General features: G+C 38.5%; 1 protein-coding gene across 7 annotated transcripts; it reads left to right on the plus strand.

The window, feature by feature from the left end:
• Positions 1-5,422: 5,422 nt before the first annotated feature.
• On the plus strand, positions 5,423-17,690 carry LOC133878396 (uncharacterized protein At2g02148). 7 transcript variants are annotated; one of them, XM_062316981.1, is made up of 9 exons: positions 5,423-5,826; positions 11,060-11,183; positions 11,294-11,468; positions 11,535-11,635; positions 11,867-12,032; positions 12,210-12,333; positions 12,719-12,784; positions 16,587-16,838; positions 17,432-17,690. In XM_062316981.1, the coding sequence occupies exons 1-9, from the start codon at positions 5,644-5,646 to the stop codon at positions 17,531-17,533; spliced, it is 1,293 nt and encodes a 430-aa protein (XP_062172965.1). In that variant the 5' UTR covers positions 5,423-5,643; the 3' UTR covers positions 17,534-17,690. The 7 variants fall into 7 exon arrangements, with proteins under 7 accessions (XP_062172965.1, XP_062172973.1, XP_062172933.1 ...); XM_062316989.1 differs by having other exon boundaries at positions 11,870-12,032; XM_062316949.1 differs by having other exon boundaries at positions 11,294-11,635.
• The last annotated feature ends 1,589 nt before the right edge of the window (positions 17,691-19,279 follow it).

Raw genomic sequence — 19,279 nt, forward strand, 5'->3', positions numbered from 1 at the left:
TTGTTTTTCTGTTTATGGTTTTCCAGTGAATAACCTGATTAAGAGAGATAACCCGGTCTATGCAGAATTTTTATTTTTTCTCTTAATAGCTTTTCAGATATTGTATATGTTTTTGCCTGATATCTCAGTTCATTGTGCATTAATTGAATATGCTTATATATGATTGAAAGTTTATGTCTGATATCTATTAAGTTTTCATGTTGCATCTTAATGATAGATAGTTACTTTCCTCATGCGATGAAAATGTGCACTATTCAAAGTTCCCCTAAGGTACATCATTTTCCTCTCTAACTTATTGCTTCTAGAAATTCTTATTGTTAGTATTTTATGTTGGCTATATTCTGGATGACAAAAACACTTTATGTAATGGTTGCAATTGAAACAGGATGATCGGTTTCAATTCAGAGTCTTCATGTAATATGGACAGTGTTCGTTTCAAGTCATGTGACTGATCACAAGTTTCTAGAAGATGTCCATAAATATTCCATGCAGTTTTCAAGTCAAAACAGTCGGTTCCTGTGCAACCGTCCGGACAGGCCTTTGAAGGCGTCCGAATGCCCCGCAGTGTCTAGAAGCTTAAGCGTTGAACACGTCCGGACGTTAGAGCAACACCGTCCGGACACTAGGTCAAGCTTCTCCAATTTCTACACGGAGTTGGATTTCAGTCGACATTGTTTGGGAAGTCTCTACAAGACGTCCGAACGACGTGGTAACACGTCCGGACGTTGTCCAGCATTTCAGAATATTCTGGACTTCCTTTTCGAGCGCGGAAAAGAGTTACAGCGAAGACCGTCCAGACGCTCGGCCAAGTCATCCGGACGTGGACCTGTTATGAAAAGAATTGCGCTATTCTGAAAAGCGATCGCAGAAGACCGTCTGGACGTGGCTAACTCACGTCTGGACGCTCGATAGCCAGAGTTCGAATTTGAGCGGATTTAAGATTTTTGTAAGCCTATAAATAGAGGGCTCTAGGCTTGTAATTTGTATGAATTCTGTATCGAATTCCATAATGCTTAGAGAGGGTGTTTGGGGAGAATTGAAGATCCGCTAGCTCTCTAGATGTTGCCGGTATGTCCATGAAGATTCCATGCAGTTTCCAAGTCAAAACAGCCGGTTCCTGTGCAACCGTCCGGACGAGCCTTTGAAGGCGTCCGAACGCCCCGCAGTGTCTAGAAGCTTCAGCGTTGAAGACGTCCGGACGTTAGAACAACACCGTCCGGACGCAAGGTCAAGTTTCTCCAATTTCTATCTGGAGTTGGATTTCAGTCGACACTGTTTGGAAAGTCTTTGCAAGAAGTCCGAACGACATGGCAACACGTCTGAAGGTTCAAGCTGGGAAATATCTTTGATATTATTTGTAACTGAAAATAAATATTGACTTCTAATTTAACCAAGTGTGTGTGTTTGTGTGCAACCAAATATCTTAAATGCGGAATTTAAATAAGACAAAATATTTGTCACGAAGTGGAAACTTTGTGAAGAGAAAAACCACTCCGGGGCAGCAAAACCTGGGAACTCCACTATCCAAAAACAAAGATAGTTACAAGACACTCGTACTCACATACCTTATGCAGTAGTCATACCTTTAACTCTGACACGAAGCCTATCATGAACGTTTCCCAACCAGATCTTCCCCCTGAAGGAGTTTTTGATGGATTCCTTTACCTTAGGGCCAATCCCTAAGATAGACTTCCCACGAATTGTTGAGCACACATCGGCAACGGCTTGAGAGCTAGCGGATCTTCGATTTTCCCTAAACACCCCCTTAAAGCTAAGAGAATTCAATACCAATTTACAAGCTTATGGCCCTCAATTTATAGGCTTACAGCAAACCTAAAATTGCTGAGATTCAGGCTCTGGCTGTCAAGCGTCCGGACGAAAGTTAGCCATGTCCAGACGGTCTTCTGCGATATCCTTTAAGAAATAGCTCAATTCTATCCTTATCAGGTCCACGTCTGGACGGCTTGGCCGAGTGTCCGGACGGTCTTTGCTATAACTCCTTTCTGCGTTCGAACGGAACACTGGAATATTCTGAAATGCTAGATAGCGTCTTGACGTGTTGCCACGTCGTTCGGACGGCTTGCAGAGACTCTTTAACAGTGTCGACTTCTGAAATCCAACTCCGTGTTGAATACTGATTGACCTAGCGTCCGAACGGTGTTGCTCTGTCTTCCGAAAGTCTTCAACATAATCTGTTGGACACTGCGGGGCGTCTGGACGCCTTCAAAGGCTCGTCTGGATGGTTGCACAGGAACCAGTTGATTTGGCTTGGAATTTGCAATGACTCTTAATGGACATCTTCTAGAAGCTTATGATCAGTCACATGCTTTGATTTGAACACTGTCTGAATACATGAAGATTCTGAATTGAAAACCGACCATCCTGTTAATTTGCAACCATTACATAAAGTGGTTTTGGTTATCCAAAATGTAGCCAATATAAAATACTAACAGTAACAACTCGCCCCAACGACATAAAATTGGCCGCTTTTGGCTCCCTCAAATTAGGCTTCCTAAGAGGTAATCCATCCTGGTACTACTCTCGCAAATGCACGTTTAACTGCGGAGTTCTGATAGGTGCATGACCATTACAGCTTTAAAATGCGTTGTGTCAAGAATAGTGCGAATATACATATAAGTACATACCCATTCCCATACCTAGGCGATGTGGGATGCCACACTTTTTATGGGGAAGTAACTTGAAGAATTTAAATATCAACTTGTTAGGTGGCCCAAGTTTTGCTCTCCAATTTTTGAGGGAGGATTAGGGATCAGAAATTTGAGTATGTTCAATCGCACTCTGCTAGATAAATAGTTGTGGCACTTTGGGATTGCGAGAGATGTGTGGTGGAGAGTACTGATGGACTCCAAATACGGCAGCTTATGGGGCAGCTGGTGCTCTTTTGAGCCAGCAAGAGCTTTTGGGGTGTGGGTGTGTAAGAACATCAAAAAAGGTTGGGATTCCTTCTCAAGCTACACTAGATTTGTTGTGGGGGATGGTACCAAGATTAGCTTTTGGCATGATTTGTGGTGTCGACATGTCACGTAAGGTAACTTTTCTAGCCTAATTTGGTATTGCTTGTGTGAAGGATGCCTCTGTTCCGAATAATTTGGAGTTTTTGGGCGGTTCCAACTAGTGGAACATAAGCTTTACTAGGGAGGCTCACAATTTGGAAGTGGATTTTTTTTTGCTTCCTTTTTTTCAAGCGCTTTATTCAATTAAAGTACCTAGATGTAACGAAGACAAGTTGTGGTGGGTCTCCTCCAAAAAAAGTTTGTTCAAGGTCAAGTCCTTTTACTCATTGGCTTGCTCAGGAGGCAGTTGCTTTCCTTAGAAAAGTATTTGGCGCACTTAGGTTCCTTCAATGGCGGGTTTCTTTTCGTGGTCAGTAGCTCTTGGTAAGATCCTTGCCCTAGACAATCTCAAGAAGCAGAGTACTCCATAAAGTAGAAGTCATGATAAATGAATGCTATCTATGCAAGAGACTGAGGAGTCTGTGGATCATTTTCTTTTTCACTGGGACATGGCTTCTACTTTATGGAGTACTCTCTTCAGTCATTTCGGGATGTCTTGGTTATGCTCATAAGGGTTATTGACTTGCTTGCCTGTTGGTGGTCCTTTAGAAGGCTAAGAAGTGCTACGGTGTGGAAAATGACACCTATTTGCCTCTTTTGGTGTTCATGGTGGGAAATGAACAATTTTAGTTTTAAGGGTTTGGAAAGTACTTGGAGGAGATTTCATCCTGGTTTTGCCATACTTTGTATCTTTGGACTACGGCTTATGTGCACCATTTGTCATTTAATGTTGATGATTTTCTTGTTTGCCTTTCTCATTCTATTTAGGTGTGTGCGTGTTTTTTTTTTTTTTTTTTTGTTTACTCTTTATACTAAGTGGCGCCTTAAGCTTTTAATGAGATTGGTTTCTTATTCTTCCTTTTTTTTTTTTTTTTTTTTTTTTTTGTTTTAAAAAAAACGTGATAAAAAGAATGGATGAAAGGATTTGCGAAAAAGAAATCATTCAAGCTTGCCGAAGGTAATCGAGTTTTACGGCAATAACCAACTAATATGACTGTTGAGTGGTTATAATAATGCACGTAGTAAATGGACCAACCTCAGTGAATTTATCGTGCAACCAGTGGAATGAAAAACAATTTACTCCTCCAAGTAAAGTTCATTTTCCAAAAACCAATAGAACCTAAGCGCATGTTGGGTAACTCATGTTTTTTTTTTATTATTATTTATGAAAAATTTGTTTGGGTGAATTTTTAAACTCAAATTCTACTCAAATTTTTATAATTTTGTCTGGAATTCTCTAAACCATTGAAACATAATTTTAAAAAACAATTTTTTTTTTTCGGTATTCGTAATTTTGAATATAGTAAAAAATAGAATAATACAATACAAAAAAATTGCATACCCAAACGAGTTCTAAATCACCTGATTGAAGAATTAATGCTTTTTTGTATAAGAGATATAATATATATTACCATCCCTAGATACAACTCTTGACCATCTTTACCTATGTGATAACTTTTACTTTAATTTTTATCAATAAAAGGGCTTGTAATAAAGAAAAAAAAAATCAATGACTAATTTTTACTCTCATTTCATCCCAATTGTATGCCAATTGTATAAATTTTTTTAAAACATATCATTACTTTTGAATGATATGATGGAATTTAATTAACTATTGATATGATGGGGCCTTAATGCTCATTTGATCTTGTTCATTGACTAACAAATCAATCTTGAACTTAAAGCGAATTAAGTGTGAATAAATCTAAACTTCGTCATTAGTTTGGTATGTTGAGCAACACTGAAAATAACAATACTTAATTAGAGCACTAGCAGCAGATTCCCAACCATTTTTCCTATATTTAGGGATCAAAACTACTTTTTGCTTCCCTATAAAAAAATACCCCACAATAGATTCCCTTACTTTTCCCTATATCAATTAAATATTATTTTTTTACTCTTATTTTATTCTTTTTCTCTCTTTCCTACTTTTTCTCTCTTCCCTATATCAATTAATTATACTTATTTTTTATTAAAATAATACATAGGGAATGAATAGTAGACATGTATACATAGGGAATCACTATTCATTCCCAACTCCCTCATCTAAATATAGGGCATCTGCTGTGGGAGGTTTTTTGATGTTTTTCATGAAATTTTCCCTAAATATAGGGAAGGGAACCAATATAGGGTAACTGTTACTAGTGCTCTTAGACAAAAAAAAAAAAAAAAATTGATTTAGTTTTATTTTCTATATATAAAGATAAAGATCATTAGTAGTTGAAGTGTAATTTTGAATTAATTAGCAAACTTTCCAGATATAGACTTATGGTTTGATGGCCAAGTAAAATGGTAATTTAACACCCCCCACAGTAGTTAGTAAAAGTAACTAACTAATAAGGAGTAAGTAGCAGTGGAGTCTGGAGAGCCTGGTGGGTTGGGAGCTGGTGTGGAGGCTTGGAAAGCCCAGGTACGGTTTCAGGTCTCAGGCTTGGATTACTCAAACAAACACTCCCCCTCTCAGTCTGTATAGCCGTTGAACCTCCTTCCTCTTCAAATCCAAAACATCCAAGGGGCAAGCTGGGGGTTATATCTTCGTATTTGTCATTAAAATAATCTCAAAGAGAGAATGGGAACTAGGGTTCCGGTGCAGCACTACAATCTTAGATCAACGAATTCCTTCATCGGAAGCCCTTTGCATGACCTCAACACCGTCGACGCTCGCCCCGCCGACATCGAAGCCATCAGTGACGTCGATCGCGACGCCGTCACTGACGACAGCATGGACAACGACGACGATTCCAATGCCGTTGTGAGCTTCTCTTTCTTCTTCGGTCACACTATCTTATATATAGATATATCTTTTTTTTTCTTTTTTTTTTTGAGGTTCTGAGACTTGATATGAATTTGTTTCTCTAAGCTGTTTATCACCTGAATAGAAGTAGATAATATGTTTTTTTTTGATAAGTAGAAGTAGATAATATATTGGCTTTGTAACGTTTACTGCCTTACCATATCAGAGGTAAGGCTTTGTATTTACAACAAAAGTTGTTTACAAAGGATAACTGTTCTGAGGAGATTAACTTTTTCTGAATGACTTACATTTGAAAATATGATAGCCTTATCATTATCTATGTTGTAAATCTTTATCTTTATCTCTAGCTTGATCTTCATTTGAGTCCAAGCTGGGGATATCGTTGACACGCCCCCTCAAGGTCAATGGTGAAGCCATGACGTTGAGCTTGCTATGAAGTAAGGCAAGTCGGGCAGTAGACATCTGCTTAGTGAAAATATCAGCAAACTGGTCACGGCTGGACAAGAACCGGATGTCAAGTGTGTTGGTGGTAACCATATCACGAACAAAGTGGAAATCAATTTCTATGTGTTTTGTACGAGCGCGAAACACAGGATTGGAGGAAAGATATGTGGTGCCAATGTTGCCGCACCAAAGACCAGTAGAGTTTTTCAGTGGGATCCCAAGTTCATGGAGGAGAGATTTAAGCCACTTTATTTCAGCTGCAGCATTAGCGAGGACTTTGTACTCAGCCTCGGTGCTGGAACGGGACAAAATTGCTTGTTTGCGACAGCTCCAAGAAACAAGATTTTGACCAAGGAAGATACAGTAACTGCTAATGGATCTCCTGTCATCACGGTTGCCTGGCCAATTTGCATAAGAGAATGCTTGTAGTAACATAGAGTTGGATCTTTGGAACTGTAGCCCAAAGTGAATTGTCTGTTTTAGGTAGCGTAGGAGACACTTAACAGATTGCCAATGAAGCACTGTAGGTTTCTGCATAAATTGAGACAATTTGTTGACAGGTAAAAGATATGTCAGGTTGTATAATGCAGAGGTATTGGAGGGCACCTACAGTGCTCCTATACAAGGTTGGGTCTTTAAAGGAAGCACCCTCAAAGGCAGATAAGCTGGTTGCAGTAGACATTGGCGATGCCACAGGCTTAGCGGCCACCATATTAGTGCAGCGAAGAATGCTCAGAATATACCTTTGTTGAGACAGCAGAGGAACACCAAGTGTGCATACTATCTCAATTCCCAGGAAAAAAAATTAAGTTTCCCAAGGTCTTTGATGGAGAAATCATAACGTAGGGGAACTAACAAATCATCAATAGTAGAAGCCTTTGAGCATTTTATTGTTATATCGTCTACATAAATCAAAATGAACATGGTGAATTCAGGAGATTTGAAAATAAACAGGGACATGTTTGAGTGTGAACCGTGAAAGCCAAGTTCAAGTAACAATTACTCAATTTGAAGAACCATGCTCTTGGGGCTTGTTTGAGCCCGTAGAGAGCTTTTTGTAATTTGCAAATGTGGTTGGAAAATTATGGATGAGAGAACCTAGGGGGTTGGGACATGAACACATCTTTAGCTAAATTACCATGTAAGAAAGCATTATTCACGTCAATTTGACGGATAGGCCAACAACAGAAATTGCAATAGAGAGCATAGTGTGTACTGTAGTGGGTTTTACCACTGGGCTGTCAGTTTCTCCATGTCCACTTCTGGATGTTGATGAAACCCCTTGGCTACTAACCTTGCCTTATAGTGTTCAATTAGAATCATCAGCTCTTCTCTTTATTCGGAAGACCCACTTGCATCCAATGACGTTCCTAACGGCAGAGGTGGGAAACAGGGCCCAAGTGTTGTTCTTGAGAAACACGTCAAACTCAGCATTCATCGCTTGACGTCATTTCAGATGCTTGAATGCTGAGGAATAACAAGTGGGCTCAAGATCGTCCAAGTCGGTGGTTGTGAGCAAAGCATGAGGAAGAGGATATTTTTTGTAGTGCCATCAAGAAATGTTTTTGGTTTGGAGATATTATTTTTGGAATGAGTAATCATTGAGTGGGTGTTTAGGGGGGAACAACAGGGGGTGGAGTGCGTTCACAGCAAGTAGTAGGAGATGAAAAAGAGTTGTTAGGTGAAGAAGAAGATAAATAATCTGTGGTTGAAGAAGATACTTGGGGAGAAGATAACTGGGGCAAGTGCAGAGCACTTGAGGTTGGATGGATCTAGGCCACGGGTTGAACATCCTCTTGTTGTTGAGGAGAAGTAGTCACGGCTTAAGAAGAGTCTTCAATGAGCCGTAAGGTAGTAATGGGCCTTGAGGGAGAGAACATGGGTTGAATAAGTGAAGGAAGCACACTAACGCTAGAATGTAAAGGAATAGGCGCAGATGTAGTTGTAACAGCTTTTGTAGCAAATGGAAAATATTTTCTTGAAACACTACATTACGTGAAAAATAAACTCTCCCAGTTGGAACATGGAGACACTTATAACCTTTATGGCGGAGACTGTAACCCATGAAAACACACTGAAAAGAGCGAGGTTGTAGCTTGTTAGAGTTGTAAGGCCTGAGATTAGGCCAACAAGCACAACTAAAGACACGTAAAAATGTGTAATATGGAGGAGACTTAAAGAGAACATCATATGGAGATTTCTATTTAAGTGCAGGAGTGGGCATATGATTTATCAAGTGGCAAGTGGTAACAAATGTATCATCCCAAAATTGAAGTGGAAAGATAGCATGGAATAACAAGGCAAGGCCCGTTTCCACTATATGGTGGTGCTTTCTCTCAATAGCACTTTTTTGTTGATGAGTGTGAGGGCAAGAAATAGGATGAGAGATACCATTTTTCTAAAGAATTTTGGAAAGAGAGCGGTATTCACCACCCCAATCTGATTGTACAGATTTTATTTTCCGAGAAAAAAAGCGTTCTACTTAAGTCTAAAATTGAATAAAAATAATAGATACATCACTTTTACAAAAACCCATGAATATCTACTAAAATCATCAAGAAAAGACACGTAGTACCTAAAGCCAGATGAGGAACATATGGGTGACGGACACCATACGTTCGTGTACAAAAGCTCTAAAGGATGAGTGCTATGTGTATGGATAGAACTAAAACTAAGTTGATGACTCTTTGACCCTAAACAAGCAGAGCACGTGGAGTCCTTATTGTTAAGGAAGGGAAGCTGAAATTTTGAGAGAAGACGAAACAGAACTTTGAATGGCAGATGACCCAGTCTCGAGTGCCAGCCAAAGACCGAAATCCTTTCAGCCACCATGGCGGCTAGTTGATGCGGTTTATTGGAAGCAGAAGATGGAGTAGAGACCGTGACTACTCAGCCCGCTTAAGAGTGTTGTCCCCGTTAACCTCATCCTTCAGAAGAAAATGAAAAGGGTGAAATTCGAAGTAAGTATTGGTTTCTTTTGTAAATTGATGGACTAGTTTCTTCATTATTTGTAACAGTTCTTTCATACATCTTGATCGGAAAAGAATCAATAGAAAAATAAAGAATCGGAATTGATTGATATATTTATCGAAACAAACGAAAGACAAAGCATAAATCATGTATCAACTAAGCCCCTTCGGGGACCTGCTGAATAATAATAAAGAGGAATCCCATGTAAATAGCATGTCCGAAATGTAAACTTAATGTATCCATATGTAGATATCTATAGTGAATCATAAGTTATTAGGAGTTCTATAGCACATATTGGGAGCAAGTTTTTCTTGATTTGTGGAACATGTAACACATCATAGAGATTGAAATGAAAATAGGGGGTAGAAATTTGGGCATTCCCAACATGTTTTATAAATAGCCCAGTACCATTACGAAATCGAATCTGATTTGAGCCACCATATTCTTCAGCCTTCAAATTGAGATTGGCTAAGTTAGACGTGATGTGATGAGATGCACTGGAGTCGGGGTACCAATCGGCATTGGTAGTGGACTGAGGAGAAGCCATAAATGCTTGCATATTTGAGGAGGAATCCCATTGATAGTGGTTGTCAAACTGATGGTAGCCATCGAGAGCTACATGTCCAGTTTTGTTGAACACCTGCCAAATTGGACGAGATGTGGAGGAGGAGAAACCTCTTCCACGCCCACTGCTGTGATTGTTGGGCTGGGAGTTGGAGTGGAATGGAAATTATCACGTCCATAACTTGAAGTGCAGTGTCGTCCTCCTCGAATGGGTTTCCCTTTAGCAGCAAAGTTAGCACCTGCAAGAGAGACATCCAAAGAGGAAAGCTGATGGGTAATCCGCTGCTCATGTGCCAAAAGATGGCCATAGATTTCGTCAAGTGTCATGGGCTCCACACAGGTAGTGACTGAGGTCACGAAGGAGTCATAATCTGTTTTGAGTCCTGCAAGAAGAAAAGAGACTACTTCAAAGTCATTCAAGGGTACCTTTTGGAAATAATCCACAATGGAGGTGTTGCTCTTTTTTATAGTGTCAAGCTTATAATGAACTTGCGTTATTCGTGCTCAAGAATGAGACGTGAACAAGCATTCAAGGGTGAGCCACACATCTCTGGATGTTGCACACTTGACAACATGCAACAAAATGGATTTTGTCATGGACGAGGTGATTGCGCCAAGGATCAGTCTATCCTGCATGTTCCATGCCAAGAGGCTGGATTTGGAGTGACAGTGGCTGCACCCTTGGGTTGCGTGGTAATGGTTTGAGGTTAACTTGATATTGTGCCATCCACAAAGCCATAGAGAGAGTGACCCTTTAGGATACGGACAACCGTAGTCTTCCACAAGGTATAATTATCTCTTGTGAACTTGTGTATTACGGAATTGTGGAGGGAAGTGGCAGCTGAGGCAGTGGTTGTGACTGGAGGATTTGAGGCGGAAGCATTGGTTGATGAGGTGGAGGATGGGGTTTGGGTGTCAGCCATTGGAAGAGGATTTGAGAAAAAAATTGACATTAGTCAGTTGGACTTTGATACCAAATAGAAGTAGATAATATGTTGGCTTTGTAATGTAGTACCTTACCATATCAAAGTTCCTTTGTATTTATAAGATAAGTTATTTACAAAGGATAAACTATACAGAGGAGATTAACTTGATCTGAATGAGTTACATTTGAAAATATGATAGCCCTATCATTATCTATGTTGTACATCTTTATCTTTATCTCTAGCTTGATCTTCATTTGAATCCAAGCTGAGGATATCGTTGACAACCTGCATGCAAATTAATGAAATCTATGTGATATTTCTTTCAGGACCTCATGCACGATTCCTATAGGACTTCTTTACCGCTTCACAGTGTAGGAGTTGAAGAAGATCGCTCTAGCCTTGAGAACAATAGACCTGCAAGGGGTTCCTATGATATCTTGACAATTGAGGGTAAAATTGATCTACAAATGGAACTCTTATTTGGTTTTCAAATTGAATTTCTGCAGACTAATTGTGCCTTTTATGGGATTACTGATTTGAATTGTTGAACTTTGAACTAGATGTTTCGCCTATTGAATCAGCAAGGGCAAGATTTCTACAAATTATTGTGGATCATTTTATTCATGATCATGTGATTGAAGTGGCTGATTCCGAGGCTGACTATACTGCTCAGTCTGGACAAGATAAACTGAATAAAAGGAAGACGAGAGAGGTCCAGTATGAAGGCGACCCAAGGTTCGCTTTACCCTTGATGTATGTGGCAAATTTGTATGAAACTTTAGTTAATGACGTAAATAATAGGCTTGCTTCCTTGAATGGTATTCGTGAGAAGACCATTGCTGTAGCCCTTGAGGCAGCTGGTGGTTTGTATAGAAGGCTGGCTAAGAAATTTCCTAAGAGAGGTATTACATTTTCCCTCTTTATGCGCCTTTTTGAGATAAACAATTTGAATTCATCTACTTGTATGTACTTGAACTTTGAATCTTTTTAACATATAGCATTTGGGCTTCTATTTTATTGCTAATAGTGTTTGATGGTAAGGTAAGTAAGTGAACTTTGATGGTTTTTTTTTGGGTTATGACATCTAGCCTCTCCATAGAAATTTAGTGTCTGTATCTTAATGCTTTTGTCAGCAGGACCATATACTTTCAGAAGGAGAGAATTGGCAACTTCTCTGGAAACTAGGACAAGATTTCCAGAATTAGTGATACAAGAAGAAAAGCGAGTTCGGTTCGTGGTAGTCAATGGTTTGGATATTGTTGAAAAACCAAATAGCATGCCAATTGATGATGCCGAGTGGTAAGTTATATGCTTGTTTCTTATGTTGAGAAGGAGTACTTTTCCACCTCACTATTTGAGGTGTGCTTATATATTTCTAAGTTATATTCTTGTTTCTTATGTTGAGAAGGAGTACATTTCCACCTCACTATTTGAGGTGTGCCTATATATTTCTAAATTGTTTGCTCATGAATGCAGGTTTAAACGATTGACTGGTCGAAATGAAGTAGCTGTCTCTGCTCGAGACTATAAGTTCTACTCTCCAAGACACAAGTATAGGCGTGTTGCATCAAACTTAGTCTCCAACATCCCTTGTTTGCCTGTAAGTGTGATATTCCTGTATTTATCCAACAAAGGGGTCATCCTAGATGTCTATTTGAAATTATAAGACTGAATTGTTTCTTAGATAACATTTAAACTTAAAGGTGCTTATATTTTTTAAAAAAAAAGAAAAAAAACAGTTCACCTTCTAGAATAAGACCACCGACTGATGGTAATGACCATACTATTTTTTATTTTCTTCAACATTTTATATTCCAACATTTTCTTGTCTCCATAGTGACAATAGATCCATTCACAAAGTTCGTATAGAAAATATAGGGCCATTCAACTTCAGTGGCATGTTACACATCTTGATTGCTATGCCTTACTGAGTAAATTGAGGGTGGAGGTAACTTTTTTTTATTTCTGATGTGCTTATTTTTCAGACGTTTCCTGTTACGGACAATTCTTGTCCATTGGCTACTGCTCAAGATTTCCACTCTGTAAGTGAAGTAAGAGTTGCTTTCTTGCTCAATTTTGTGCAATTGAGTTTTCTAATGCCTGAGTCTGTGGTTTGTGTTTAATAAATAGCCACATCTAGGTGGGAGTGGGTCAATGCTCATTATCAAGCATTACCTAACTTTTAATAATAAAAAAATGCTAAAATACATTTTACTCCCTCAAACTTTGGCTGCTGCTAACTTGGTTCAAGTTCCAAAACTTGCTATGTACACCCTGAAATTTTGAATTGCTATCATTGTGGCCCTTTCGTCAGGATTTGTCAATGCTGAGACTGTAAATAACCAAAATGATGGCATATTGGCTATTTTCCCAGTTTTAACGTTTAGTTTTTTAGTTCCTTCAATCCATCTCTTCGCAACTAGTAATGTTCACACGACACAAAGATATTTTCAAATGGGTAAAGAAACAATTGCAAAGGGGTCAAACTATAGAGCTATTAGAGCCTGGCTTGAGGTTGACCCTCAATAATCAGAATCGGAAGAGTTCTTTCTAGAAGTGAAAGTCAACGCTCTCATCTAGTGCTTAGTTATCATGATTTCCTTTTTCTTTTTTCTCCTTCTGTTAACTAGGTGTTTTCTCTTGTTCCTGTGTACCTGGGTGTGCCTTACGCTTTTAATGACACTTCGATTACTTATTAAAAAAAAAGAGTGAAAGTCAGCCCCTTTGGGTAAACCCCATGTTTGATATCATGTTCATGTTGGAGGGTTGCTGCGTTGGAGCCGATATTCCTTTGCCAATCCCACGTCTCAATCTTTCCTGGCATATCCTAAGACATTTTGTTAGATTACATTTACCATTGTTTATTAATTTAATATTGTAATGGTAGTTGAACTCTTTAGAATTTCATTTTATGAGCTGAATTTTTTCAGTTTTTTTTTTACCGAGAGAGAGAAAAGATTTATTTCAAGAATTTTACGCCTTTGACATTGTTTGCAATTCAGTTGATGTTGGCCTAGGAGAAGGTGGGGTCCACTAGGGTCAGTTAAATTCAAAGCTTATTGTCTATGATTTGGGGTTTCACTTGGTTTTTGTGGTAGTCTCATGAGGTCTAAGGTTCAAATTCCCTTGGGTGCAAACAATTCTTTGGGGCCAGCTCACCGGCGAAGCTAGATTATTACCCGATCCGTGTTGAGGGGATGCTTTACATGGGTCCGAGGTTTACCTGACAGGGGTGGGTACACGAAGTGGCCCTGTCTTGGAGGGGTTTCTCGTCATAAAAAAAAAAAAAAAAGAATGGTGTTCAAAGACATTTGATCTTTGGAACATCCATGGCATATATATATATTTATGAATATCCATGGCATATATTACTACTAAAGCTAGAATCTTGTACCCAATGGTAATGGTTTAGGACTTGATACAAAGTCATTGTTGAGCTTCCTTTTAGCTTTCCATTTGAGCTCTGCAAACTAGGAAATTTTGTAAATCACGAGAAATGGAAGTAGGGCTGGAGAGAGAGAATTTGGCCAGATTTTTGTGAGTATATGGGGGTTTTTGAGAATCAATCGCGGCCTTATGTCGACAAGGTTGGTGGAGGAGAAATCTAACTAGGGGAGCAGGGACAAAACACGATTTCTCATGGGGGCCAAAGTATGAACAGATGTTAAGCCTAGATTTCATGTATATATATATATATACATATATATTGATGGAAAATTTCAAAACTGGGGGCCTATGGTCCCCCAGCCCCCTGGTTTTGTCCCTGTTGGGAGAGTGGTGGATTTTCGTGGGTGGAGGGTAGAGAGAGAGAGAGAGAGAGAGAGAGAGAGGACATGATGCTGGAGATCACATGCTTTATGGATGAGGTGTTTAGGTGGCTATGTGGATGTCAGATATAAGGAGAAGGAAAAAGAGAGTGACGTATCTGAGCAGATGGTTTGATGGGAAAAAAGGGTCTAAAACGTGGACTGGTCACTCAGCATGGACTGAAGGAGGCCACCAATTCTCTACAATGATGCCTAGGGGACACCATCTCTCCCAGACTGCCTTTCTTGGACCATTTTTGAAATGATGATTTGTGGAGGTTAATTCATAATCAGGGGCAATTCCAGGGGCAATTCCAATATTAGAAGGGGACTATATAGGCAAGTTGGGGAAGGGGGGTTGGGGGGTAGGGGGGGTTGTATTCATCGATAATAAGAATGATGTTTGGATCTATTTGTTATGGAACTTTAGATTGAAATGTGAAGCGAATTGGCTACCAAACTGATAACTGATTCCTTAGGATTCCAATGCCCTGTTGCAAACCCCACCCCCCCCCCCCCCCCAAAAAAAAAAAAAATCATTAAGGAGAGTCCTCTTCGCTCTCCGTGATAATTTTTTTTTTTTTTTTTTTTTTAGTTCTTGTTTTTCTTTTTTGATAAGTAATCGAAATATCATTAAAAACGTAAGCCTTCAGGTACACATCAAGTATACAAATCGACTACTCATCTAGGCGTGATCCATGAAAACCCAAATCGGCCGAAGAAAACATTCCAAATGGCACAATTAACCTCACAATGAAGTAGAAGCTGGTCCACAGACTTCTCATTCCTATTACACAAGAAACACCAATAAAAAAAACCCACCCTCAACGGAACCCCAAACACTTTTCCAAGGAAAAAACATAAACGATTATGACAACCCATGACATTGTAGAAGAATTTAACACCAAAGATCCCCCTTGTTTTACTTTAGTAATTTTTCCTTGCGAGACATTTTTGTTCAGCTTCATTATGCAAGAATGGTCCTCACTCGCTAATGTCAAGTAATATCTACTTTATATTCATAATGCATGGGGACTAAATTATGCTATTACTGATTAGGAACATGAACGTAGCAACCTGTCTTTGGTTTGAAAGTTTGTACACTACCACATTTTTCTCTGCTACATCCCCCCTATTTTTTTATTGTTTTTTGCCTTTTATTTTGTTTCATTGCTTGAGTTTTATCTGCACACTGGTCTAGAAACAGTGCGACAAATCATCGTTGCCATGAACAACTGTACTGGATTAATTTCAAATAACTATCCTACTCATAAGACATCGCAATCATTGTACAACCCAACTAAAAATGGAATTTCAGGTACTTTAAATGTTTAGATTTTTCTGTTCACATGATATGCATTAGATCCTGTAAGCAAACATTGGAATTATGTTAATGCAAAAATTCATAGTTGCTTAGCATCAACATCCATAGAGCTTGGCTCGTGGGCATGAGGGTATCAGGACCTGAATCTGGAGTTATAATCCCCTAGAATTATGGTCTCAGCATAACAGTAACACTGTAGTTGTGTTGATGCCAAACTTTTTCTTGGCCAGCCAATGCTGTGGTAGGAGTGAAGACTGACATAAATCTGAGCTGAGAGCAGTTCCTGAGCTGGGAAAATCTAATAAGTTTAGGTTCTCACTTCTTTTCAATTACCATGTCCTCAAACTACAAGTTGAACCAAGGATTAACTCCAGAGATCTTTCCATGCACTGTATAGCTGAAAGAGACGAAATTCTGAAGTGGTTAAGGCTGGTTAGAGTAATTTGGGTTTATTCTGCATCCATTTGCTGGATGACATGAAAGCTTTTATGATGGGAAGTGCTCAGGTGTGGGGTTGACCTCATTTTCATTCACTTCACACTTCGGACCAAACCTCAATTATATTTATATGTACCGGCAACAATCAGAAATCAACTAAAATAATTCTTTGTTTTATATTTTAGATTAATTGTGGTATCATGTTATTATGTTTGTATTTGAGGTGTATGCTTATGTCTTGAAATTATTATTTTTTTAAAAACAATTTCTTCCAACTGTCTGCAGCCACAAAATCAGCAGCAGACTGTTTGCAAGCATCCTATGCAATCACTTTCTCATCAACCCCAGTTTCACTCAATTCACCAGAATCATCATCAACCCATGCACCACGCATCCCACTATGCTCACAATCATCAATGTGCTCCACCTTCTCACTTACCTGCAATTTCTCATGCTCATCAACCAACCATATCACAACAGATGGCTTGCCTACAACCTCTCACGGGTGTCCATGCTGGAGGGCGCTTGCATGTACTGGTGAGGGCTATTGCCTTGACTTGCTTTAGCTAATATTAATACTGAGAGCAGCTAGTTGAATTTGGTAAACTTTGGGTTTTACATTTATTTGCTTGACTAATTGCATGTTGCTCTTGAAGATAAGATATATAAGGTTGAGTAAATCGCTAATGTTGCTGCTTTATAACACATTTCTACTGGGTATGTTCATGAAATGGTCAACTCTATTGGTGAGCATAAGAGATCTTTTCATGAAATGGTCAACTCTATTTATTTGTGTTTTCTTTTATATTTTAAATGGCTAGTAACTTGTGCTAATATGGGACGTTTGAGTAGAACCTTTATGCATACTTGTGTCTAAACTATATGCATTTCTCTAAATATAGCCCATTGTCCTTGAGTCTTTATTGACGACTTCTTCTCTCTAAAGAATTCACTTTGCTTGATGTGCTGCTTTTTTGTTTTGTAATGAGGCTCCATTAAGAGTGATCAGAATTTGTTCATTCAAATGCAATGGAAATCAATTTTTTATTTTTTTTAAAAAAATAAAATAAAAATCTTGTTCTTTCTACCTATGTCTTTACCAATTTTTAAGATTGCTATTATTTTTTCAGCCATCCAGCCCAGCAAAGTTTTGTGACGAATGTGGGGCCCCGTACTTGAGAGACACTTCTAAGTTCTGCTCAGAATGCGGTGTTAAAAGGCTAGGAACATGATATGGCCTCCAAACCCTTTATTTTTTTGTTTAATTGTATATATATTGTTTTTTAAAATATTGGAGTATAGAATGGTTTTGGTTTTACGATTTTGTATCTACACCTTGAAAAATATTATTCAGCCATGGAAAGAACATTCGAATCTGTTGCATAGAGATATTGGGAAAACTTACAATGTTATAATGAGCTTTTCAGTATATTGATTACTTATCCAAAAGAAAAAAGATTTTGGGATGAAAACAATTAGATTATTATGATATATTTATTAAGTATACCTATCTTGTGCGTTCACCCTTAGAAAAACAAAAGCAATGGTGCTATGTACATACGACTACTTGTAAGCAATTAAGCATCAAGGTGGTAGTAAGTAGTAACATGATTTTGGAGGGAAGCTGAAAAAAGAAAAGTGACTCCTCTAGTGCGTTATGTCAAATAGTAATTATAAGTAATAAAAGAGTAACTACAGGCTTAAGACAAATGATAGAGCTAAAGAAATTCTATCATTTGGAAATCAAGACAATACAATTGTAAATTTCTTCACGTAATAATGATTTCTCATTGTTAGGGAGAATGATGGCATCTAAGACTTCAATGATTTTCTTTTGTATCTTACCATTGTTCTGAGTTTAATTATGAATTACGTGTATAAACAAACAAACTATAGAAAAACTACAATTGCCCGCATTTTTTTTTCTGAAAAATAAAAAATAAAAAATTGTGATGTACAAATGATTAATGTGATATCCTGCAATATTTTAATTTTTGCATTATTTTGTAAAAAATGTTGAATTTTGGGGAAGAACATATGAAAAAAATTGTGATTTATGTATGTCTTATTTTTATTTTTATTTTTTTAAAAAATTTTCTTTCCATTATGCCATGGAATACAATTAATTTTTTTTTTTACCTATATTTTTGTAGGAATAGTTGAATTTTTTTCAGGGAAATGAGGTCACCAACCCCCTTTACTTTTTGTCGTTTTGGCTTTAAGACCCTGTTTTTAAGACCTGAGTTTAGGTAAATTCTAAATTTGAAATTTCGGTTAGTTTTTTTCATCAAAGAGTTAATAGAAATAGGTGTGTTGAGGGTTACCTTTTGGGCCAAGAGACATGGGCCCACACGAACCAGAAGGCGGGCCAGAGCCCAAAGTAAGTAATGCCACTCTCTTAGTACAGTGGCCCAAGATCACAAAAAGAAAGAAAGTGGGAGAAACTACCACGAGGCCAACAAGTACAGTTGGTGTTGAACTAATCATTCCTCCTGAACCATGTCGTTGGACACATATAGTTCAGTCGATGCATCTCATAAGGAGGCCTATATCTTAACCCACGAGTTATTACGGTGGGTAATCCAACGACCATAATTGCATCCCACATCATTGGGGGATCGATGCCCCTACACAAGTCAAGTGCAGTCATTAATCCCCTATCATATTTCACTGAGATCTTGTCGACCCTTATGAGTTGGGAATGGTCATTCATCTCATAATACATCTCATCAAGCAATTGGTCATGCCAAGGCACGCACCATAGTCATGTACCTCGTATTAGATTTTATTGGGCCGTTGGTTAAGTCAAGGAATGTGCTAGCGTTAACCCCCCACATATCTTAGGGTGCGTTTGAAATTACCATTTTGTAGCTAGCTATATTGAGAGGCTGGTTTAGGAAATTAAGCTAGGACTACCATTAGGCCATAATTACCATTCAAGGTTAAAAAGGAAAATGGAGCATCATGCTTAGGCTTGG

Source organism: Alnus glutinosa, chromosome 1, assembly GCF_958979055.1.
Source record: "Alnus glutinosa chromosome 1, dhAlnGlut1.1, whole genome shotgun sequence".
Classification (NCBI taxonomy): Eukaryota; Viridiplantae; Streptophyta; class Magnoliopsida; order Fagales; family Betulaceae; genus Alnus; species Alnus glutinosa.